This window comes from Heliangelus exortis, chromosome 25, assembly GCF_036169615.1.
Source record: "Heliangelus exortis chromosome 25, bHelExo1.hap1, whole genome shotgun sequence".
In the NCBI taxonomy this organism is placed as follows: domain Eukaryota; kingdom Metazoa; phylum Chordata; class Aves; order Apodiformes; family Trochilidae; genus Heliangelus; species Heliangelus exortis.
This window is the reverse complement of record NC_092446.1, coordinates 3,327,058-3,351,163: the sequence shown is the minus strand read 5'-3', so window position 1 is coordinate 3,351,163 and position 24,106 is coordinate 3,327,058. Positions and strand designations below refer to the sequence as shown.

Sequence of the window (24,106 nt, the reverse complement as noted above, 5' to 3'; positions counted from 1 at the left end):
AAATCAAATCAGGGATTTTTTTTTCTTTTTTTTTTTTTTAAAGTGTCTGAAACTACTTACCTCTTTCTCTTCCCCCCCAGCCTCCTCGCTCTCTCTCTTTTTTTTTTTTTCCCCTCTTTCTAATAAAGTTTCCAAGTTGAGCCCCTGTGATTTTTCCATCCTGGGAAGTCTATTTTAAGGGGAATTTTTCTTGTGTGTCTTTAATACCACCACGTGGCCCCAAAGATGATGTGTGATGACTTTTGCCAGGCAAGATCTCAGCCCCCCCCACCCAGCCACAAGCCACTTCCCCCCCAAAAAAATATATTTCCTATTTTTTCCACTAGCCAGGAGCATCCCCAGCTTGCAGCAGCTTTGGAAATCCCAACTCCCCCCTCTAACCCAGCCATGTTTTCCTGGGAAAAAAAAATCCAAAAACAAGTCCCCCAAACCCAGGGAAGCTCCTCTGGGAAACAGGGATGCTGCTGAATTTGGGAGATGGGGAAAAAGCATCCTCAGGTGCTGAGAGCTCCAGGACCCTCCCTCCTCTGGGAGAAGAAGAAACAGCCCAGGCTGCAACACTGCAGGATGTTGTAAATAAATATATTTTAATGATTCTTCTTCCATTCCAGTTCATTCTTTTATACATTTATTTATAAAACAGTAGTAAAATTTTTTAATCAGGGCACAGTGCATTTAAAAAAAAAAAAAAACAACAACAAACAAACAAAAAAAAAACCCCAAAAGATTAAAAAAAAAATTATAATAATAATCCACAACTTTTTACTCACATCTTGTGCTGAGCAGCAGACAATCCCTCTGCCCACCCCAGTGCCAGGAGTGGGTGCAGAGGGGAGGTCCATGCCCCAGCCAGCCCCCCCTGGGCTGGGTACCACCCCTGAGGACCCAGCACAACCCCTTCCAACCAGGATCATCCCAAACCCTTGGGGTTTTCCTATGCCTGCCCCAAAACACAGCCACAGCCCCTCTGGTGTCTGCAGCCCCCCAGCTCCCCCCTGTCTATGGGTGCTCAGCACATAGGGGGGGGAGGGGGCTGCCACCCTGCTGGGGGGGGGGGATTTTTCTCTTTTCAGGCACTGTTGGCAAGGCATGAAGGATGCCAAGGCCACCCGTGAATATTTGGGGTGAAATGACCCTAAAGCCATCAGCAAACAGCCCAGAGCCCCCCAACCCCAACCCCCCAGCCAGACCCTGCCCTGCCCCAGGACACCTCCCACCTCCTCCCTTTTCATTCCCCCACTTTCTGCACTTCCCCACACCCTCACACCCCACAGGCACCTCCCCAGGGGGGGCAGTGGGGTTGTGTCCCCCCCTGGCAACCCCAAATCCAACCATGCTGGAGCAATCTCCCCCCCTCCTACCTGGCCAGGCTTCCCCTTTGCAATCCCAACCCCACACACCCCCCACACATCCTTGGTCCAGGATGGGGTGCACCTTGTGACCCCAACCCCTGCTTGGGGTCCACCCCACAGCTCCCACACCTGGGGGGGGTGATGCTGAGTGGGATAACAAAGGGGTTTCCCCTCCCCAGCACCCATCCCACACACACACTTGGGGCTTTACAACAATTTGTGGGGTATTTTCCCTTCCCCTGCCCACCCACCCCCTGCCTCCAGCCAGGCTGAGGAGGCACAAGGTGCTGCAGGTCCCTGTCCCACTGGGGAACGAGCTGGTTGACACTGGGAAGAGAAATCCCACAAGACAAAGGCAGAGAGTGGTGGCTTTTGGCAAGGGGTACGAACCATCTGCTGGTCCCTGGCCCCAGATGTGGGGCAGGACATCCACTGGCAACAAGTATCCTCCCTTAAAAAAAAAAATAAAAGTGTAAAAACCCTTCATCCTTCCACCCAAAGAGCCAGGACTTGGTGTTATGGGCAGAGACACCTCTGCAGGGATGGCTCAGTGGGGGCTGAAGGTTGCCCAGCACCATGCAGCCCTGCTCCAGAGGCCACAGAGGTTTTGGGATGGTGGGATGCTGGCAAACCCCTGAGGACAGATCCCCCAGCAAGGTGGGGGGCACAGCCAGGAGCTGACTGAGCATCAACCCCTCCATCCCAGCTGTTTTGGAAGCTTTCAACATTGACCCAAATTTTGAAGCCTCAGACACCACCACTCATGCCCCGTGGATTAATTTGGCTCCAGTTATCAGCTCTGCACTGAGGAAGGAGGAACCATGAAGAACTTGGCACTGTGAAGCATCCGTGAGGCTTGGAGCCCATCTCTGAGGAAGATTCCTGGGGAACACGGGCAAGAAGGCAGCAAGCTAGACAAAAAAGCTCTGAGCATCATCCCTCTCCTCCCAGGGGCTCAACCACCAAACCATCACCCCGGGGAAGGAGTTTGATCCAGGAAGGGTTTTTGCTGAAAGGCAAAGCAGCCCAAAAAAAAAAAAAAAAAAAAAAAAATTTAAAAAATAAAAATAAAATAAAAATCACACCCCCCGGGGCTGGGGAATCTGCAGTCGGGCCAACACAACAGCAAGCCAAGAAGGTCCTCTCCAACTCCTGGCCAAAAGAAAGCTTGCAAAAAAGACATGGTGGCACCTGGCTGAGCCTTGAGCCCCCTCATTGCATAGAGAAAAGGTCTCCTCCATCGACTCAAGTGCTTGGCAGAACCAGCTCCTCCTGCAGGAAGAGTCGTCCTGAAACTTCACTGACCAAACCTGAAGGTCCAATCTTCTCCCCCCACCCCAAAAAAAAAAAAAAAAAAAAAAAAAGCCTTGGAGCAGCTCGTGGTCACAGCATGTCTGCATCCTCAATGCTGAAGCTGCTCCTCCGACTGCTGGCCTTGGAGGCCTCTGGGGACATGGCTGAGAACAAGGGGTCAGAGGCCAGGGGCAGCATGGTGTCCTGCATCAGCATCAAGTCCAGCTCCTTCTTGGATAAGGATGGGAAGGAGGAGCTGTGCCCGGGCTCCAGGCTATCCGGGAAACCCCGGGAGCCATCGTCGAAGCTGAGGCTGTGGCTGAAGTCCAGTTGGTGGTAAGGAGATTGGGGGGGTGGTGGCAGCACCGGCTGTGACTCGGGGTCCTGGGGTGGCAGCAGTGGCTCCAGTGTCCCCTCGTCCCCGATGGCTTCTTGCTTGACCACCTGCTGAGCCAGCTCGGCCACGTTGACACCGGAGGGGGAGGAGGTGGGCAGCCCGTGGACACGTGCCTGCATCTCCAGCTCCTGCCAAGAGAGCACAGGAGCTCCTGGGTGGGGACATCGGGGACATCGTGCACGGGGACATTCACGGAGGTGGCAGAGGGGCTGCAGAGCTCACGGGGAAGGAGCCCATGGAAAAGAAGGCTGGAAAAGGGTGACCCGTGCAACACGCACTGGCAGGACCTCAACCTTAGCTCCTGGCTGTGCTCCTGGTGTCCCCACAAAGAGGGAGCGGAGTCCCCATCCCCACCCCTCGGTGTGGCAGGAACGAGCTGGAGGAGAGCAGAGGAGGGAAGAGCAGAGGGCAGCTCACCTGGATGCGGAGCAGCAGCTGTTTATTTGTCATCTCCAGACGCCTGGAGTGGTTCTCCAGGTCCCGTGACCTCTGCAAGTCCTTCTGCATCCTCTTGATGTAGTCCACAGATGCCTTCAGGATCGTCCCTTTGTTCCAACGCACGTCTCTGCCGGGCAGGAGGGAGGACAAGACTGTCACCTGCCAGCAGCAACGCATCCCCCTCACCCCTGCTCCTCAAAAAAAACCCCTCTTGGAGATGTTGGATGGGATGGCCTGCCCCAAGGCTGCCCTCCAGTTATCCCACAAAACCCAGGGATACCTACAGGTCGTTGGCCTTGGGGATCAGCATCCCCAGCTCTTTGATGCGGTCGTTGATGTTGAACCTTCGCCTCCTCTCAACTGCGGGGTAAGAAGAGAGGGACAGTGGTGAGGAGGTGGCAGGAGAGGCCTGATGTTCCCCACACCCCACTGCTCATGGGGTTGGGAGCCACCATCATGCCCCAGACAGACCCGTTTGGAACTGAGGGGCTTCTCAGTATGAGAAACCTTTGGGGTCAACCTTGCTCCCCACCAGGTCTGAGCTCCCTCTGTGCAATGGAGGAGGAGAATGAGGAGGAGAATGAGGCCTCTCCTGCACCACGGGCATTTGGCAGAGCAAGAAGAAGGGGGAACCATGGCAGGGGGCTCTGGGGTATTCCCTGAGGGCACAGTGGGATTGGAAGGGGGACACCCAGCTCGGAGAGAAGATGGAGAGGGACTGCAGGAAAGCCCAAACTCACTCAGGTTGTGATTGTCCTTCTTCTGGCGCTCCTTGGCCAGGGCTCGGCTCTCAGCATCTGCAAGGGAGACCCACAGTGTCACCCAGAGGGGACAAGGCTGCATCTCACCCCACGAGCACCCTGGGCACCCCCCAGAGCCACCCACACCCTACCCACGGGGACAGGGCAGCCCTGGTCAGCTTTGGGACTTGCTGTCCCCAGGGATGGGGACGTACCTGTCAGCTCTCTCTTCTGGGTGAGGTCGGCGGGGCAGGAGCTGCTGGTGACACCAACGAGGGAGGCTGTCACCTGGGGGTCCCCACTATAGACATTCATGTGACTGCTGGACATGGGCAGCTGCAAAGCAGAGGGACAAGCAGGTCAGCTCCATCCAGGGCCACCAGAGCTGGTGGTTCAAACCCAGCTGCGTGGCCTCTGAGATGTGAGCACGTGGGGCAGGAAGGTGTAATTGTCCTCCTGAGCCCTGGAAACAGCTATAATCAGGGCAGCAAAGAAAACAGGACTTCAAAGGGTGCAACTGATCCCCTCCCACGGCCAGCACCTAAAATAGGGCAGATGAATCACATCCCAGGAGGACTTGGCAGGCTGGATCCCACTGGGAGGCACAACCTGCCACAAGGATCAGCCCCAGGAGCCTGTGGTGCTCTGAGGGACTTTCTGGCTGGAAAGCCACCAATGTCCCCAGCACTCCGTGTCCCTCTCCCATCTCTCCCACTTTTTCCAAAGGCTCCCAACTGGCCTTGGAGAGGAGGAGAAGCTGGAGAACTGGCTCTTGAGGTTGCACAAGGGAGATCTCCCTGCTTCCCTTCTCACAGCCCCAGGGTTGGGCATCGCTGCAAGGATGTGACACGAGGACAGGTCCCCTCTGTGCCACTACCATCCCACGGGGGGAACAGGACCCCCAGGCCACCCCTACCCCCACCCAGGGGCTGCTCTTCTCCTAACACACATCAGAGACTCACTGTGTTGGGCATCTGGACTTCAGGGTTCATGTAGCCCAAAACATCATCCAGGCGCATGATGTCATCGATGACCTCATCGAACTGAAAGGCGTAAAAACAGGGGTTAATTTTTTCCTCCCCTTTTTTCCCCAAAGGCAGCTTTATGCCTGGGGGCACCTCCTCAACTCACCTCCCTCTCGGGGTTGGAGCCAATGTTGAGCATGGCCATGGGGCTGTTGGGAGCACTGTTCCCTGCTGAGGAGGACACAACGTGCCCGGGTCGGACCCCCGGGGAGGCAGCTGGGGGGGGTTTGGGTGAGTGGCTGGCGGGGCTGACGTGGGCAGCAAATTTGTTCCCATAGGTTTCCGAGAGATAAGCCTGAACTTTTTTATCCCGTGACTTCTGCAGGTGGTAGGTGGTGGGGTTCTCCAAGTAGGATTGGACCTGGGAGGAGATAAAGCCATAGGGTTGTTCAGCCTGGAGATGAGGAGGCTCCCAAATATCTCGAGGGGGTTTTGGGGTGCTACAAGGAGGAGGCTTTTACACCTGGGTGTGTAGTGAGAGGACAAGGGACCAAAGGATCTACACCAACATCTTCACAAGGTTTGCAGAGAGGGATGCAAAGGTGGGTGTTAGTCCTGGTTGTTGGTTTGGGGGTTTTTTGGTATTTTAAGTGCGTGGCTGGTTGGTGATGGAAAGAGATGGGTTTGCTCTCTGCTCTGTTCTGGAGTCCTGGGTCCAGTTCTGGAGTCCCCAACACCAGGAGGACACAGAGCTCCTGGGACATGTCCAGAGGAGCCACTGAAATGCTCAGAGGGCTGAGCACCTCCCTGGGAAGCCAGGCTGAGGGATTGGGGGTGTTCAGCCTGGAGATGAGGAGGCTCCCAAGAGACCTTCCAAATATCTCGAGGGGCTTTTGGGGTGCTACAAGGAGGAGGGTTTTACACCTGGGTGTGTAGTGAGAGGACAAGGGACCAAAGGATCTACACCAACATCTCCACAAGGTTTGCAGAGAGGGATGCAAAGGTGGGTGTTAGTCCTGGTTGTTGGTTTGGGGGTTTTTTGGTATTTTAAGTGCGTGGCTGGTTGGTGATGGAAAGAGATGGGTTTGCTCTCTGCTCTGTTCTGGAGTCCTGGGTCCAGTTCTGGAGTCCCCAGCATCAGAAGGACACAGAGCTCCTGGAAGGTGTCCAGAGGAGGCACTGAAATGCTCAGAGGGCTGAGCAGCTCCCTGGGAAGCCAGGCTGAGGGATTGGGGGTGTTCAGCCTGGAGAAGAGGAGGCTCCCAGGTGAGCTCAGAGCAACCTTCCAATATCTGAAGGGGCTCCAAGAAAGCTGGGGGAGGGCTTTGGACACGGGGGGGTAGGGAGAGGAGAAGGGAAATGGGTTAAAACTTGGAGAGAAAGGGGAGATTGAGGTTGGAGATGGGGAAGAAATTCTGGAATTTGAGGGTGGGGAGAGCCTGGAACAGGTTGAGAGAGTTGGGGGTGTTCAGCCTGGAGAAGAGAAGAGACGAGAGGAGAGGAGAGGAGAGGAGAGGAGAGGAGAGGAGAGGAGAGGAGAGGAGAGGAGAGGAGAGGAGAGGAGAGGAGAGGAAGAGGAAGAGAGGAGAGAAGGAGAATGAGAACGAGAACGAGAACGAGAAGGAGGAGAAGGTTCTGGGGAGCCCTTGGAGCATCTTCCAGTGCCTGAAGGGGCTCCAGGAAAGCTGGGGGAGGGCTTTGGACACGGGGGGGTAGGGAGAGGACAAGGAAATGGGGTAAAACTTGGAGAGAAAGGGGAGATTGAGGTTGGACATTAGGAAGAAATTCTTTGGTGTGAGGGTGCTGAGCTGCTGCCATTCACAACAGGTATCCCTCTAACCCTGCTGGAGTAGCTGTATCACACACCAGCCAGGCAGGATGGCAGCAAAGTCTTGTGGGTTTTCTGTTTTTTTTTTTTTTTTTTCCAATTGGTTGGAAACAGAAGTGCTGAGGTACTAACAGGCTGAGTCCTGTTCTTACCTCTGCTGTCAGAGTGGTTCCAAAGAATGGTTATCAATATGGTGATAGGCACTTTGTATATAAATATAAATATAAATATAAATATAAATATAAATATAAATATAAATATAAATATAATTATAAATATAAATATAAATATAAATATAAATATAAATATAAATATAAATATAAATATAAATATAAATATAAATATAAATATAAATATAAATATAAAATAAATAAATATGATTATAAATATGAGTATAAATATGAGTATGAGTATGAGTACAAATATGAGTAGAAATATAAATATATAAATAAATGTAAATATAAATATAAATATAAATATCAATATCAATATCAATATCAATATCAATATCAATATAATATAATATAATATAATATAATATAATATAATATAAATAAATATGAGTATAAATATGAGTATGAGTACAAATATGAGTAGAAATATAAATATATAAATAAATATATATATAAATATAAATATAAATGTAAATAATAAAAATAAAAATAAAAATAAAAATAAAAATAAAAATAAAAATAAAAATAAAAATAAAAATAAAAATAAAAATAAAATAAAAATATAAATATAGATATAAATATAAATATAAATATAAATTATAAATATAAATATAAATACGTGTGCATATATATATATATTTATATATAAAAAATCAGCCCAGGGTGCCCCCAGAAGCTGTGGCTGCCCCATCCCTGGCAGTGTTGAAGCTTGGATGGGGCTTGGAGCCACCTGGGCTGGTTGGAGATGTCCCTGCCCACAGCACGGGTGGCACTGAATGACCTCTAGAAAGGTCCCTTCCAACCCAAACCACTCCACCATCCTACCAAACCATCAGGGCCCCCCGAAGTGCTCTCCCACACCCCTTCATCCTCCCGTTAAGGGGGGGCACTGTACCTTGAGGACCTCTCCAGGCACGGGTGGTGGGGACTGGTAGTGGACGGGGGTGTTGATGGCTGGGCTGGAGGCCACTGGCATCCGCTGCTGCTGCATGTAGCTCATCATCATCTGCTGCTGCACCCGCTCCCTCTCAGCCTCCTGCTGTGCCTGCTGCTTCATCAGCTCCATCCTCAGCCCGATGCGGGACGCCATGGTGGGTGCACGGGGGGGGTCGAGGGAGTAAAAGGGGGTGCTGGGACCTGGGAGCCCACCAGGCACGGAGGTGACCCTGAGAGGAGGAGATGGTGCGTGAGGAAAGGGTGGTTTGGCAACGGGGAAACTGAGGCACGGGGAGGAAGGAGTCATCCTGGAGCATCCCTACCAGCTGGTGACTGAGCCGGGGTGATCAGCCCAAAGCCAAGGGAAATGGGGCTGTCCCAGGGATAGTAGGGGCATCGCTGGGGGGAGGTGGGGTACAGGGAGCAGTGGGGACCCCGAGGACTCAACGTGGGTTCAGCTTTGAGCCGCCAACTCTTGAAAGCCCAGAGCAAAGCAAGAAGGGGCTGGGGGAGGGGGGCGGCAAAAAAAAAATCCCAAATCAAACAAACCAGATTCTGGGAGAGCAAAGCATGGGATGAGCAGGAAGAAAAGGTCGGTGGGTGCCAGGAGCTGGGGAGGGGCAGGGTGTAACCTTCAGCCCTGCTGCCCTGAAAACCTTCAGCTCCAGCACTGGGGTGAACAAGGGGGGCTCTGTGCGGGGCCAGCACGCGAGCAGGGAGGGGGGGACAGGCGTGCGAGGCCCCTGCAGGGCACAGAGCACCCCTTGTTCCCCCCGTACAAAGGGGACAGCAGCCCGGGGATGGGGGTGAGGGTGCTGGGGTGAAGGGAGCTGCCCTACCCGGGCTCCCTGGGTCATGGGAATGGCTTTGCAAGGAGGGGTTGGATTCCCAGCTGAGGATGGGATGAGGATGCGGGAGGTGCCGTGTGGGATGAGGGTCTGGAACATCCATAGTGTGGGGGTTTGGAGCAAGCTGGGCTGGTGGGAAGTGTCCCTGCCCATGCAGGGAGGTTGGGAATGGATGTGCTTTAAGGTCCCTTCCAACCCAAACCATTCTGGGATGCTGCATGGAGGTTGGATCTTGATGCTCCCTGAGGTCCCTTCCAACCCAAACCGCTCCATGCGAGGGAAAGGAGAGCACAGGACCCAAAGCAGATGCTGCCAGGGGAAAAAGCAGGAACCAAAAGCTCAGGGTTTGCTCCAGAGCAGTGTAACCAGCCTAAATCTGGAAAGGGGGGGGGTGTGCTATTTAAATAAAATGTGTAATTGCAGACAAAGAGGCCACAAGTGAGAGAAGGCACCGGGGTTCGGGGGAGGCATCTGATGGACGGTGCCACGCGATATCCTGAGGGGAAAATTAAATCAAGCCAGCATGGACAGAAATACGATTACATGGATCAAGAGCCAGCTATTGAATGGCAAGAGGAAGGTAATTAATTAGACATGGTGGCCCCATCTGAAGGGGGGATGGGAGCAGAGGAGCCTGGGACAGTTCTCAATTGGAGCTTCGTTAAGACTGGGCTGCAAAGAGAGGGCACAGGGGGATGCCTGGGATGAGCAACAGCAGAGCCCTGGGAAAGGACCTGGTGACAGCAGAAAAAACAAAGCTGAAGAGGGATAAACCACAGGCAATGCAAATGAGGGATGGGAAAACCCCCAAATATTAAAGGCAGGGTGAGAGGAAAAGCCTCCAAGAGCTGTGAGGAGATGGGGTGATGCTGTGCTCTGCAAAACCTTGTTCTCAGGAAAAGGGGCCAGGAGGGTGTCATGGGAAGCCTGCCAAGGCACAGCCACCCATGGTACAGCACCCACTCACCCCCAGACCCACCACCCTGCCTGGCTGCAGGATTTCCACCCCCCCCATAGGAAACAGAGGTGGGGGGAGGAGAAAACTCTGTCCTCTCCCCTGGGAATGTCCCAGGAAAGGGAGCTGCTGAGGGTGAGGATGGGGAAGGGTGGCCAGGGCTGAGCCCCATAAGGAAAGGGAGGGGGGAGAAATTAGGTCAGGTTTAAAATAACCCACTTGGTTCTGCTCGGCTTCCCCTTCACCTCCTGAAACACTGAGCAGCTTCTGCTTTCACTCTGAGTCAGCCCCAGCAGGAGGGTGGCACTGGGAAAGGATGGGGACCCAGCCTGCAATGTGCCCTGGGGGACACGTCCCACCTTGGGGACACGTCCCACTGTCCCTTGGTCCAGGGGGGCAGACACGTGGGATGGTGGCATCCATTATTCCACCTTTCCTTCCAGTGACATTCCCTGTCACTGCCTCTGAATAAAACCCTTTCCAGGAGTGCTGGGGTTGGGGTGGGCTCCCTCAGGGTCTGGGTGCTGCCCAGGTCCCAGCTCTGCTCCAGTCCCACCCCCAGACCAAGGGGCAGGGCTGCAGCCAGGGAATTCACCCACCTTTAAAATGTCTCTGCTGCTATTTAGTGACTCAGGTTATTTCTGGACCTTTCCTGCTTTTCCTCTGGGGGTGTTATTTCACCAAGAGTTGGTTTTATTTCACATGCTCCCCCCACACTGGGGTGACACAGCCAGAAGGATCCCTGGTGGCACCCAGAGCCACCCCGACCCTCTCTGTCCCCCACAAGACTTCGTGTGGCTCCAAGCTCTCCCCTATCACAACCTGGGCTGCAAATGAGTTTGTCAAGTGCCACCATTGTCCCCATGCCCCAAAAAGGACCCACCGACTCCTCCCTGAGCACACAGTGCTGCATCCAGGTGAGGGGTGGAAATAAAACTGCCCTAAAAGGACTTCCCAGATTCGGCCCCCGCAAAATACAGGGCGATCACTTTACCCTCCAGCCCACGGGGACACAGCCCCCACGCTGCCTGGGACAGGCAAAAAAACCACAGGCACAGGTACAGAGAAAATAAATCCCATCTCCTGCCTGTCCCCTGGGCAGCTGGAGGGAGAAGAGAGGGAGGGATGGGAGAGACACAGCTGAGAACCCCCAAACTCACTGCACCCAGCCCTGCTCCCTCTCCCCCAGGTTTATCTCCTGCTCCTTTATGAGTGGAAAAAATCAATCAGCAGCTTGAGCTGACCCCGGCACCAGGAGTGGGGACCCCCAGGGATGGAGAAGAGGGGGGACCCCCCACCCACCACCCTGTGCACTCACTGATGAGCAGAGACAAGGAAAGGGAGAAGAAAGAAGTGAAAACTTCTGCTACCAGCAGCAACCCCCCCGCCCTCCCCAGCCTTCCTTCCTTCCTTCCTCATTTTTCATTTTTAAATGGCAGGGAGGGGGAAGGATGAGGGGGTGACAAGCAAGGGAGCTCCCAGTGCACCCCAGCCCAGGCAGGGGGAAGCACCCACAACCATTTCAGGGCTGGGTCCAAGCAGTCAGGAGCTCTGTGGTGTTTGCTCCGGATCAAAATCTCTGATGGCACTGAGCTGGCACCCACCAAGCCACTGGGTGCCCAGGGATGGGTGCCACTGCCACCCTGCTGTGTGGGGAGGGGGGTAATGGGTTACCTGGGTAAAGGATAAAGTCAGAGGGACCTCTGGGTGCCAGGACCAGCAGGTCACAGCTCTTCAGTGCTCCTTGCTGGGGTCAGCCCAGCTCCTGTGCTGGCCCCGTGGTTCCTCATTTTCAGGACCCTGCTGTTAACCCAGCCAGGCAGGGTGCAGAGGGGGTGGCAAGGGGGGGGGAGAGGGAAGTTGTAAAAAAAAAAAAAAAAAGCCAAAATAAAACTCCAAATCTGCTTCTTTTTCTCACTGAGACACACAGGAGATCACCATCCAGCTGAGAAAAAAGGGTGGTGAAAATAGATGTGGCCACTGACAGAGATCAGGCTGGGTCTGTCCCACCGTGTCCCCTCAGGAGATGCAGGTGCAGTGGCTGCAGGGACAGCCCCAAATCCACAGAAGGGCAAAAGCTGCCCCTGGTCAATCCAGGGGATGTGGCAGGCAGGGATCCATCACCCAGAGAGGATGCAGAAAGCATCCCACAGCCAGACCCAGCCCTGCATCCTCCTGGGTGGCACACGAGGTCCCTCTGGTACCCACAGCTGGTCCCCACTAGGATGGTGACACCAGCACCAGCCAGGATGGTGATGGCAAAGCCAGGAGATGTTAAGGACATCTGTGTGACATCCCATGCAGCTGGCAAAGTGCCAGGACCCCTCTTACACCCTGCTTTGCACCCATCCTGACTGTGCCCCCACCCCACAAGGGCACCGTGGCACCCAGAGCAGATTGAGCTCCCCTGAGCTGCTGCTGTGCCACCCTGTCAACAAGAGGGCTGGGGGCTAATCCCATGGCACCTCCCTGGGGACACAGTGACCTGTCAAGGCCACCATGGGGGTGATTTATGCTGTGCCAGCATACCCATGGTGTCAGGGTAACATCAGCACCCAGTGGGAAGAAGGTCAGGATCCTTCATCTTCATATGGAGTCCAGCCCCAGAAAGGGGCAGCAGGACAGGGTCTGACCTGGGGAATTAGGATGGGATTTCTCACCACAAAGGTGACCAAACACTGGCAGCAAAGCAGCCTCCATCCTTGGAAACCCTGATCTAACTCCAGCACTGACCAAGCTTAGGACAGGACCAAAGACTCCAGAGGTCCCATCCAGCCTATGGCCCTCTGGGATGAGGATGGGATGGTGGGAAAAGCAAGGGGACAGTCCCATTTCCAACCCCAGACTGAAACAGTGCCCCCTCCATCACCCACCCACCCAGCAGGAGGAGATGGGTCAGGCAGATGGGTGCCCAGAACCACCCCAGCCCCAACCAGAGCTGCCTTCCCCGGGCAATGAGTTTGCAGCTCCAAAAGGGAGAAGGAGAAGGCAGAGAGGGACTTGGCAAATAAAAACCAGGGTCAGTTGACAACGCCAGCAAGAGACTGAGTCACTGGGACTGTTTTTAGCCCCGGCATCTCAGAAACGTGGATGGTGGTGTTGTTAAGAGGCACTTGGGTCAGAGGCCAAATGTTTTCCCTTCCATGTGTTAAACACCGCTCCTGGAAGCTGCCCAGGTATCCAGCACAGTAAAAACATTAATGCCAGTCTTGTAGGGCAGCAGGACACCCCCCACCCCACTAAAGTGGTCCCCAGACTGCCCCAGGTAAGCTTGACCCACCAGAGAGAAGAGAAAACATCAATCCCTGGGCTGAGTCTCTTGTGAGCTCTGCAAGGGCAGAATAAACGGGGGCTGGAAAAAAGCCTCCTGGTTCTGGGGGTGCCAAGGAATCACCATCAGAACTCACCTGGGGCATGGCAGCTGTTATGGGATTAAAATTCACAGCCTTGCTCTGATGCCTCTCCTTCAACTCAAAAAAGCCTCTCTTTCACCAAAAAAAGCTTCTTCTCCACCCCAGGAAGCCTCTTCTCCACCCCCAAAAGCCCGGGGGACAGCACCGACACCATCACCCCAACCAGACACAGTGGGTGAAGGTTGACACCCACGGGCCAGGGCACAATGCAGCCCCCAAGAGAAGGGCTGAGGGACCCCTGGGATGGTGGGGAAGCAGCTCCTACTTCCAGGGCTGCTCCCAAACCAGAGGAAAAACCCTTCCCGCGGGGTGGTTTGGCGCGGTGCAGGAACCCTGATTGAAACATCACTGTCCGACTGACCGCCCGGGGAATTCACAGCCCGACGGCCACACAAACAACCTCAGTTCCTGCCCCCCCCCCCCCCCTTTTTTTTTTTCCCGCCCTCCCCATCCCCTCCCGGCAGAAGTAATTAAAAATAAAAGTGTTAACAGACAGAAGGACGTTCCCGGGGCGAGGACGAGCAGCCCAGCACCACCGCGGGCTGAGTGATTAATCAGCCCCGTATCGGGTCGGGGTGACCTTGGAGGGGCCTCGGCTGTGCTGGAGGGGACAACAGAGGGACACACAGACACAGGGCCACACAGGGCCACACCGTGTCCCCTCCTCACCTCGGCAAAAGTCTTGGGAATGAGCACAACCCATGGGCAAAGAGCAAAACCCTCCATGGAGGGCTGACCCCAAGCAACATTAGGGGTTGGCTTGTTTTTTGGTTGGTTTTTTTTTTTTGTGTGTGTGTGTGTGTGGTTGGTTTTGGTTTGTTTCGTTTTAAATAACTGCATCAAGAAGCAATAAGAGTAACTGGCAGGACAGCACCACCTCTGGCCCCCCAGCTTGGCTTCGGCAGGGCCGGATGGATCGCACCATGGTGCTGGGATTTAGAAGCAGAGCCTTCCCCAAAATTCCTGGAAACCGGCCCAGCGAGCGGGGATGCTCAGCAAAACCAAACCCTCCGAGTCCATCCGTGAGCACCAAGTTCATTGGTGCCACCAGCAGCAGAAGGTGCGAGGTGACAACAGCCACCCCGTGTCCCCCTCCCTAGTGCCGGAGGTGCTCCCAGCGCCGCCTCCATCCCTCCTTCCTCCCTCCCTCCTCTCTCCCTCCTCCCTCCCTCCCCGTGCTGCTGCAAGGAGGTAATATTTATAAATATGTCCCGGCCAACCCCCAGCCAGGATGTTTCTCAGGAGGCAGATTTCATGTAACCTTCCCGTGGCCGGCAGCCCTAGCACCGCGGACTCCCCGTCCCCACAGCTGTTCCCCCCTCCCAAGGAATAAACAAGTTGGGGACAGCCTGGGAATCGTCCACCCAAAGAGCCCCCGGGGCTCCCCCCTCCACCATCCCGGGAAGCACCTCTCATGCCCAAGGGGAGCACCCAAGCCTCGCCGCTTACCCGCTGAGGGGAGGTTTCTCCTCTCCCCTCCTCTCCCCCCGGCTCAGCCCGAAGCTTTTCTGCTCCGTGAAGGTCAAACTCGGCTCTCAGGAGCCCCCGCTGCCAATCCAGCCCCTGCCCTGGCACGCTGCCGGTGCAACCGGGGCAGATCCTCGCTGCCACCTCCCCGACACCAGTTGGACCATTGAAGGAACCCCAAGAAGGTTGGGGTTGGGGTTTTTTTTGTTTGGTTGGTTTTTGGTTTTGGTTTGTTTTGTTTTTTTTTCCCGAGCAGGCTGGGATCTTTGCCTGCCCTGAGCCTCCAGCGGTCCCCGAGGAGTGGCAGTGGGGCTAAAAGTGGCACCCACCCTGCAGCAGATAAGGTGGAAGCTGCAGCCAGCACCGAGCCTGCTGCCACCCGAATTCCCCTCCTCCTGCAGGCTTTGCAAGCAAGGAGCTGGGAAACGCTCGCTCTGTGCCGGGTGGCTGCAGCTCCTGCCCCCCCAGCCCACCCCAGTTGCAGCCCCCTCCTCCTTTCCTCTTAAAAATTCCCTGCTCCCCAAATCCCAAGGAAACAGCCAGGATGAAAGCTGCTGCCCTCCGTTGCCCCTCAGGCTCCTAAAACTCCACTGCCTGTCCCCAAGCTCATTGTCACCACGCTGTGACACCTGCACCAGGGAGCACCCACAGCCCCTCTGCCAGCTCCCAGTGCCACATGGGGGTGTCCAAAGGTGCCCAGGTTGGGTGCCCCCTGGGCCCTGCTCCTTTTGGCACCTGGAGCTGCACAAACTGCACTGGAGGTTCAGCCACACGCTGAAAGGTGAATTTACAACCAAAGGGGAGTCCCTAAATAATGCTAAGCCCAGCAGAGGGAAGGACCCCAAACTGGGGCTGGACTAGATGACCTTTAGATGTCCCTTCCAACCCAAATTATTCTAGGAAGGGGCTGAGCCGGGTGATGGGAAAATTTCAGCTTTGCAACTGTTTATCCGAGGAGTAAATCACTTTCCTTAACACTTGTGTGTGTATGGGAAAAAAAAGAGGGATGGAACCGGCAGGGAAAAAGGTTGCCTCGGAGTTTCAGGTTTATCCGGAAAGAAAGTTGCACTCATTTAACTAAAGGAGCCATTTAAGCAGAGGGCAGGGTGTGGGGAGTTGGTTTGGAGCTGAAAGCACTTGTAGGAGGGGTGACAAAAAATCCTGGAGCGATTCTTAGAAGACCTTTTAAAAAGAAGATGGCACAGCCTCCCTGTAGGAAGGAGACTGTAGGAACCTCAGGGCTATGGGACCTGTCTCTGAAAGACCCTGAACCCTCCCCAAGTGACTCTTGGGGCAAAGCCACCCCCTGCCTGCTTCAAAGCCCACCGGGATGCTCCCACCCCATAGCACCCAACTCCCTGAAACACCTCCCAAAGCTCCTGCAGAGCAACCCCCATTCCCGGGAGGCTGCAGCCTCCACCCCACAGACCTACAGCACAGTGCAAGCTCCCAAATGCTGCCCCACACCATCCTCCTGGGCTGGATCTGATCCCAGTGAGGTCCTTCCAGGCAGGAACCCTCCAGCCCTGCTCACCTCTGTCACTCACGGCTCAGCCCTCACGAACTCCTCCTCTGCCCGCAGGGACACCGTGGGGTTTTTATTCTCTTTTTTTTTTGGCAATTTAATATTTATAGCTTTGCTCTGCTGCCTGTTTGTTCAGCAGAGAGAGAGGGGGAAGAGGTTTGGGGAAGGGATGGCTTCTTCAAAGGTAGCTGACAGCATCAGCTGGACAGGAGCAGAGCTGGCATCGGTGCCAGCATCCCACCCATCGTTCCCAGTTTTCCCAGCCTCCTGCCAACACGTGGATCATCCTGGAAGGTGATGAGCAGGAACCAGAGTTCATCCCAGAGCATCCTCCATGTTGTGGGCCCCTACGTGCACACAAATCCAGGAGGAAAACCACCTCTAACCAAAACCCAAGTGCCAAGGCAACAACCCCCTGGCAGGGCACGACCTTACAGTGCATCGAGGCTTTTTCCTGGACCATCAGTGGGGGGGGAAACAAAAAAATGAGCACATATTTCCTGTCTGCACATTCAAGAAGAGATCATCCTTTTCATCCCTCCAAGCTTTACACTGCCAGCACCTTCCCCTGCTTCAGTTCTGAGGGTGCCCATGGCTCAGCCTGGGAATCACTGGCTGCAGGGGAATCACTGGCTGCCACCTCTACACCAGGACCCCACTGGGGCCCAGCGAAGCTCTCAGAGGTGATGCCACCACAGCAAAGCCACCACAGCATGCCCACAGAGCCTGAACAGCATGGTGACAGGGGACACATCATCCTCCGAGCAGCCTCTGCTTCTGTAGGGAGCTGCAAAACCCCCAGTGCTGGCTTCTGGGGGCTGCCAAGAGCCTGGAAAATCCCCCACAGCACAAAGAGGGTTGGGGAAGCTGTCATGAAACAGCCCTGCCCCACGGGATGCCACCATGGTGCCACTGCCAGGCTGCTGTGCCAGTGCTGGGGACAAGGACATTGCTTCCCCCTCATCCTGGTTCCTCTTTGAGTGGGGACACGGGATAACCCCACACACAGCAGTTACAAAATGGCAGTTCCAACACCCCCCTCTCAAAAAAAAAAAACCAAACCCAACACCACAAACTCAAAGTGCCAGCAGAGACAGAGCCCTGAGGTGCCAGGGATGTGCCATGCCAACTCTGGGAGAGCTCCAACCCTCCCCACCAGCCATCCACACCTCAAAAGTGGTGGGAAAAGGGGGGGGGCAAGGAGGAAGAAGCCATCCAGGGCTGAAATCCCCCCATGCCATCCCAACACCAAGACCCCACAACCTTCCTCCCCCCCCCCCCCGATACCCCACAACACAGGGAGAGCCACGGAGAGCCCAAAACCCATGATGCAGATGGGTTTTTTTCTTGGGGGGTGGTCACCCCCTGTCTTGCTTCCCCAGCCCCATTTCCCTCCAGTGTTTGTTGGGTTTTTTTTTTCCTTTCTCCCTGCAGGGCTGCCCTGCTCGGACTCCACGGCCACCCCACCCTCAGCCCTGGAAATGTCCCCCCCCTGCTCTGATGATTCATCACTTTGTCTCTGTGCATGCAGAGCTCTTCCCTTTGCCCACAGCACCGCCAAAAAAGCAGCAAACACGGAAAAACTCCTCACGGCAAAGGCGGTGGCAGCTCCAGAGGAGGATGGGGTCGGGGGGAGGGGGGGAGGGTGGTGTTGGGGAGAGAGGATGGGAGACCGGGAACACACGTGCCATAAATTCGGCGCCATGAAGCGTGGAAAAAGCGATAATAATAATAATTTTTAAAAAAAAAATATTTTTTTGGCTGGAATCACAACCTCCATCCCAAACACCCGGATGCTGGAGTGGCCCCGTTGGAGCCAGCTCCACCCCGGAGCAGTTTCCTACTGATAAGGGCAGGAGGCAAAGCCCAAGCATCCCTCGGGAGGCAAAAACCCAGCATCCCTTTGGCAAAGACCCCAAACTCCCCCCATCTTCCCCCTGCAGACGGCGGGGTCAACACCTGCCACCCACCGCGGCCACCCCCGGCACCCAACCCTAGAGCTGGTCCTTTCTCAACTCCAGTTGCCCAGTTGTCAAAAACCCACTGGTCTCGCCATGGCTTTGTCCCCCGGATCCCCAGGCAGCAGGTAAGGGCAGGCTCAGCTGCCACCAGCACCCGCAGCAAGGAGAAACCAGCTCTGCTCCCTCCTCCTCCTCCTCCTCCTCCTCCTCCGGCCAGAGGAGCAGCCGTGCATGAAACCGAGCAAACATGGCAGGGGAAACTAAAAGAGGAGGAGGGGGGGGACGGAAACATAAAATATCCCCCCGAACTCCACGCTTTTCACTCTTTGCTGGAGTCTCTGTTGTTACGTTAAAAAAATCAAAATCAAATCACAAACTCCCCCCCCCTCCCCTGGCCCGGAACGCGCAGAAGCAATTCCTAAAAAACAGGGCCCGGACTTGCACGGGTTTATTTATTTCTCTTAGATGAGCACAACAAGAACCACCATATTTTGCCCCTTTTTTTTTTCTTTTTTCCTTTTTTTTTTTTTTTTTTTTTCAATGGAAATTTCCCCATCATCTGACTCTCCGAAGCTTTTAGAAGAGGGGGGCAGGAGGGCTGGCGTAATCCTTCCTGCTCCGCAATTAATTCATGAATCTAATTAATCGGCGGCTGTAGGTGAAGTCCAGCTCCCTCCTACACCCCCGTCACATCCTGGGGGTCGGGGGCTCCTCTTGGAGCCCCACGGGGTGCCCCAACTCTCCCCCTGCCTTTTGCCCCTTTGGGTGGGGGGGGAGTGGAACCTGATACCCACTCTCCTCCCCCCCACGCCGGGAGGAATTTGTACCCTGGCCTTGGGGAGGGGTGCAAGGAACCCCCCGAATAAACACAGCGCTCCGGGTGTCAGCGCCGAAGGCTGAAACATCCGTGCCTCAGTTTCCCCACCCGTAGGGTAAAAAGAGCGAGGGGAGGGGGGGGGGTTACGCTGGGAAAGAAGTCCCACGGGGCTACCGGGAGGGCTACGGGACCCAGGGAGGGGGCAAGCTCCCGGAGACCCCCAAGTGCCCCCCCCCAAAGCCCGGAGCAGCCCCGGGAGGCAGACGGCGGGGGGGGGGTTATTATTTACAGCAAAAAAAAAGGGGGGGGGGGGAATGCAACAACCCCGCAACTACGACTCCAAAGCGCAGGAACAGAGAGGGGGGGGCACCCAGCACCCCCCTTACACCCCCCCAAGACGGGTTCCGATCCCAAGGCCCCCCCCGGCACCCCTCGCACTCACCCGGTGGCTGCGGGAGGAGGGGGAAGCGCCAAAGGAAACCAAGCGGCTGGGTTCGGCTTCGCTCGGCCCGACTCGGTTCGGTTCCAATCAGCTCGGTTCGGTTTCGCTCGGCCCGGTCTCGCTGCTCCGGTACCGAGGGAGGGCAGCACAGCCCGCCCGGCCCGGCTCGGCCCGGTACGGTCCGACCCGGTACAGTACGGTACAGCACGGCACGGCCTGGCCCGTCCCGCCCCGCAGCCCGCCGGGAGCTGTAGTCCGGAGCGGGGCAGGGCTGCCCGGGACTGCCGGGACTTGTAGTTCCCTCCCCGCCTCGGCCGGAGCAGAAATCGGGGTGCAGGATTTCCTCTCCCCAAACCGGGGGTTTCCTCCCCCGGAGAGAGCCGGGAGGGTGGGGGCCAGGGAGGGGGGAAGGCCGGGCATGGGTCCTGCAGCCCCTTGCACCAGGATCGTGCAGCCCTTTTCACCAGGATCGTGCAGCTCTTTGGACCAGGATCGTGCAACCCTTTGCACCAGGATCGTGCAGCCCCTTGTACCAGATTTGTGCAGCTCTTTGCACCGGGATAGTGCGACCCTTTTCACCAGGATCGTGCAACCCTTTTCACCAGGGACATGCAACCTTTTCACTGGGATTGTGCAGCTCTTTGCACCAGGATAGTGCAGCCCTTTGTACCAGGATTGTGCAGCCCTTTTCACCAGGATCGTGCAACCCTTTTCACTGGGATTGTGCAGCCCCTTGCACCAGGATCGTGCAGCCCCTTGCACTGGGATCATGCAACCCTTTGCATTGGGATTGTGCAGCCCCTTTGCACGGGGATTGTGCAGCCCCTTTGCACTAGGATCATGCAGCCCCTTTGCACTGGGATTGTGCATTCCTTTGCACCTCCTTGCTCCAGAACCGTGCAACCCTTTGCACCAGGATCGTGCAATGCACCAGGATCATGCAGCTCCTTGCTCCAGGGTTTCCCACCTCCTTGCACCAAGCTCACAACATTCCTTGCACTGGTGCCAGTGGTGGCCATGGAGGGACAGCAGTGACCTGGGGTCGTGCAGGTGGTGGGGAGCAGCAGGGGTGCCCCCCGAGGCACGGGGGGGGGGTTTGTCCCCTCCCGAGGGGACAGAGCACAGTGGGACCGGGTCTCCAGGCTGCCCATGGATGGCACCAGGATGGTGTTTCCTTCCCTGGCTGCCAGCTCCCTGCTCTGCAGGACCCACTGGGTCCAATTGGGTTTGGAACCACAGATTTAAGGGGTGCTCACATGCCCCAGGTGTCTGTCACATGCAGGGTGTCTGTCACCTGAGCAGGGGATGGGGGTGATGGAGCCTTCAGTGGACCCTTCAGAGCCTGAGGAGCAGTTCAGGCCCCCAGCACTGGGCTGATCCGTCTGACATCCAGCAGCTCCTCTCAGGAGGAGAACCCAGACACCCAAAGCTTTGGTCCCATCCGTGTCCCATCCCTTCCCTCTCCTCACCCATCCTTTGAGACACAGAATCATAGAATCCTAGAACTGGCTGGGTTGGAAGGGACCTCAGAGCTCCTCAAGTCCAACCCTTGCTCCACTCCCCCCGTGGTTCCCAGCCCATGGCACTGAGTGCCACATCCAGGCTCTTTTGAAATATCTCCAGGGATGGAGAATCCACCCCTTCCCTGGGCAGCCCATTCCAATGGCTGATCACCCTCTCCAGAAAGAAATTCTTTCTAATGTCCAACCTAAACCTCCCCTGGCACAACTTGAGACCTCTTGTGCCCTCTTGTCTTGCTGAGAGTTGCCTGGGAGCAGAGCCCAACCCCCCCCTGGCTCCAACCTCCTTTCAGGGAGTTGGAGAGAGTGATGAGGTCTCCCCTGAGCCTCCTCTTCTCCAGCCTCAACACCCCCAGCTCCCTCAGCCTCTCCTCATAGGATCTGTGCTGGATCCCTTCACCAGCCCAGTTGCCTCCTTTGGACCTGCTCCAGGACCTATGATTCCATGCTGGCATTTTGGACTCCCTCCCTTCGTAGCACTATCCTGGGTGGGATGGTTTTGGGAAGAGGCAGGGATGGCCAGGAAGGTTCAGAAGGGAAATCTGTACTGAGCCACCAAAAAAAAAAAAAAAATCCTCAACTGTGTGAGTTTAAAAATCACAAGTCTCACCACAGAACATTTTTTCTTGTCCTGTAATGACAAAGCTCAGCCACCAGTGTCAAAACCAAACATTTAAGGCCCAAGATATCCCTCAGCCCAGAGCAGTGATGAGTGACCCAGAATTTGGTGGCAGCATCAGTGCCTGGTGAGATACCACAAACCCTCCAGAGGAGATGCAGGCAGTAATATCCAAAAGAAAAAAAACTACTTTTCAGCTACCTCCGAAATTTTTAACCGACTTGGACTGATCCCAGCTGTGGTCACCTCCCACCCTGATTGCAGCAAGGTCTCAAATGTCACTTACTGTCCCCGTGTCATACCCTAAGGCCACCCACAGGTCACCAAACCCATAGCTGAGGGTGTAGGTGACATCAGTGCCCAAGAAGGTGGACGACAAGTTGGAGTTGAACCTGGCATGATCTTCTGCAATGAGAGAAAGTCCCAGCCCCCAGGTCACATCCTGCCCTCTGTTCAGCATCCCCGTCCCCAGAAAGCCCCTAAGGGGCTTCCCAGAGCCCCCACAACCAAGGAGGTGGCAGCAAGAAGAGAGCAAACCCCCTCAGCTTGCCCTGATTTCCTTCTTCTTGGAGCTCCAGCCCACAAGGGATCTTAAGGAACAGCTCAGCCCCTCTGTGCCCCCCAGGGGATGCTCACCACAGGCTGGGGTCTGGCAGTAGGTGGAGGGCACCCACAGGTTGGCAGAACCAGTGTCAAACAGCACCAGGAAATTTTGGGGGGGGGGTCCCAATGCTGATCTCCCCAAAGTAGAAGGACTGTGAACAGGAGGTGGAGAGAAATCCACCAAGCCAATTGTTAGTGGTTTGGTTTTTTTGATTTTTTTTATTTTTTTGGTTTTTTTTTTTTTTTTTTTTTTGAGTTTTCAGCTCTCTGCTCTCTGCTAGCTGAGAAACCCAAACTGCTGTGGGGCTGGAGAGAGGGCTTGGAGTCCCTGAGAGCATCCAGGGCAGCTAAAACATGGCAAGGGACAATGAGTTGCCTACAATATAACTACAGGAGTAGTAGATCTGCTCTAAACCCATCAAACTTTACATTTTCTGAGAAGGGAAATCAATTCAGGGTAAGATGTGCTGCTTCTTCATCTCTCAGCTCTGGGACGCGGGCTGCAATTACAGCAAAACTCCTGCCCAAGCCCAGCACAGCCCCTGGGACTCGTGAGCAGGGATGGAGCTGAGCTCATCCTGAGAATCCCACAGGAAAGGAGGAGACCATCCCCAAAAATTGGAGCCAGGTGGCTCAGAGGAGGAAGGAGAAGCTTGAATACTTACATCCAGGTCGTTCCTTAGTGGTTCATAAACCAGAGCATGAATGAGCTGAGATTTCCTTCCCGCATCCCCTCCAAGGTCCTCCAGCCCCCCCTGCTCTCTCCTCACCTCCTGCACGGATCTGCCTTTCCTCAGGGGGATCCTGCAGGGGATGGAGAGGGCAGCAGGATGCTGAGGGCCAGATGGACCCATCCACATCTTCACCCCACATCCCTGCACCCATCCCAGCCCCAAGCTCACCTCACCATCCCTTCCCTCATGGGGAGGCAGAGCAGGACCAGCACCAACCACCTCATCATGGTCCTGGGTGCTGGTGGCTCCGTGGCAGCTCCTCACCTTGGCCAGGCCAGGGGGTATTTAGGCAGGAGCTGTGCCCAACCCTGCTCCAGACACCCCTTGGCTCTATCTCTGCACCCACCCACCCACCCCGAGGTGTTTATCACTGCAGCCACCCTGATTTCTCCCTCCTTCCCTAAGAGAGCAGCCCTGATACCCAATCCAAACATGTGGTATCTGATGAAAAGCAAAATTCTGTTGTTATCAAGAAGCTGAAGTGGTTTTTCTCTTGCCTTCAGCACCACCTTGCCCTCCCCAGAAAAACAAAGGCAAAACACACCCTGGGGAGCAAATGGGAATGGGTGGTGCTGGTCTTCCCCTTTGCACCCATCCAGGCAGGAATTGCCAGGGGCTGGCAGGATTTCTTCCCACCCAACGTAAAGCTTGTCCAAACCCCTCAATCACAGTTAGCAGGAGCCAGCAGGGGGGATTTTTCAGCCTGCCAGGACCCAGCAGGTACTCCCAAAGCTGTCTCTTTGCAGGCATTTGCCTTTTCTCATCCCACCCTTCCCTGCCCCCCAGCTCTGCAGGTTCCCCCCAGGGAAGCTGAGCTGGGGGCAGCTCCAGAGAGACCCTGAAAAGCCTTTACCTGCCCACTGCAGCCACCCAACCATCTCCAAAAGCCATTTGGATTTCCTGCACTTTATTATCCATGGCAAAGTTACAGCCAGGATGCTCAGGTCACACATCTGTGGTGTCAGGGGTGGTGTCTCCAAGATGCTTTGAGTGATGCTCATGGCAGCCAGGCAGGAGATGCAATGGGGGGGGTAAGGGGGAGGTGAGTCCAGGAATTCATTTCCAGGGGATTTTTAGGCC

The 24,106-nt window shown here is 55.3% G+C and overlaps 1 protein-coding gene across 2 annotated transcripts; it reads right to left on the bottom strand.

Annotated features, from left to right (window-relative positions):
- Positions 1 to 566: 566 nt before the first annotated feature.
- Positions 567 to 19,788, bottom strand: TFEB (transcription factor EB). Of its 2 annotated transcripts, none has more exons than XM_071768242.1 (9): positions 19,551 to 19,788; positions 8,082 to 8,352; positions 5,352 to 5,606; positions 5,183 to 5,263; positions 4,436 to 4,556; positions 4,221 to 4,277; positions 3,765 to 3,840; positions 3,460 to 3,607; positions 567 to 3,170 (listed from the first exon to the last, which is right to left on the bottom strand). In XM_071768242.1, exons 2-9 carry the CDS (start codon positions 8,274 to 8,276, stop codon positions 2,736 to 2,738), a joined length of 1,368 nt encoding a protein of 455 aa, XP_071624343.1. In that variant the 5' UTR covers positions 8,277 to 8,352; positions 19,551 to 19,788; the 3' UTR covers positions 567 to 2,735. The 2 variants fall into 2 exon arrangements, with proteins under 2 accessions (XP_071624343.1, XP_071624344.1); XM_071768243.1 differs by lacking the exon at positions 19,551 to 19,788 and adding an exon at positions 14,788 to 14,872.
- Positions 19,789 to 24,106: the final 4,318 nt, after the last annotated feature.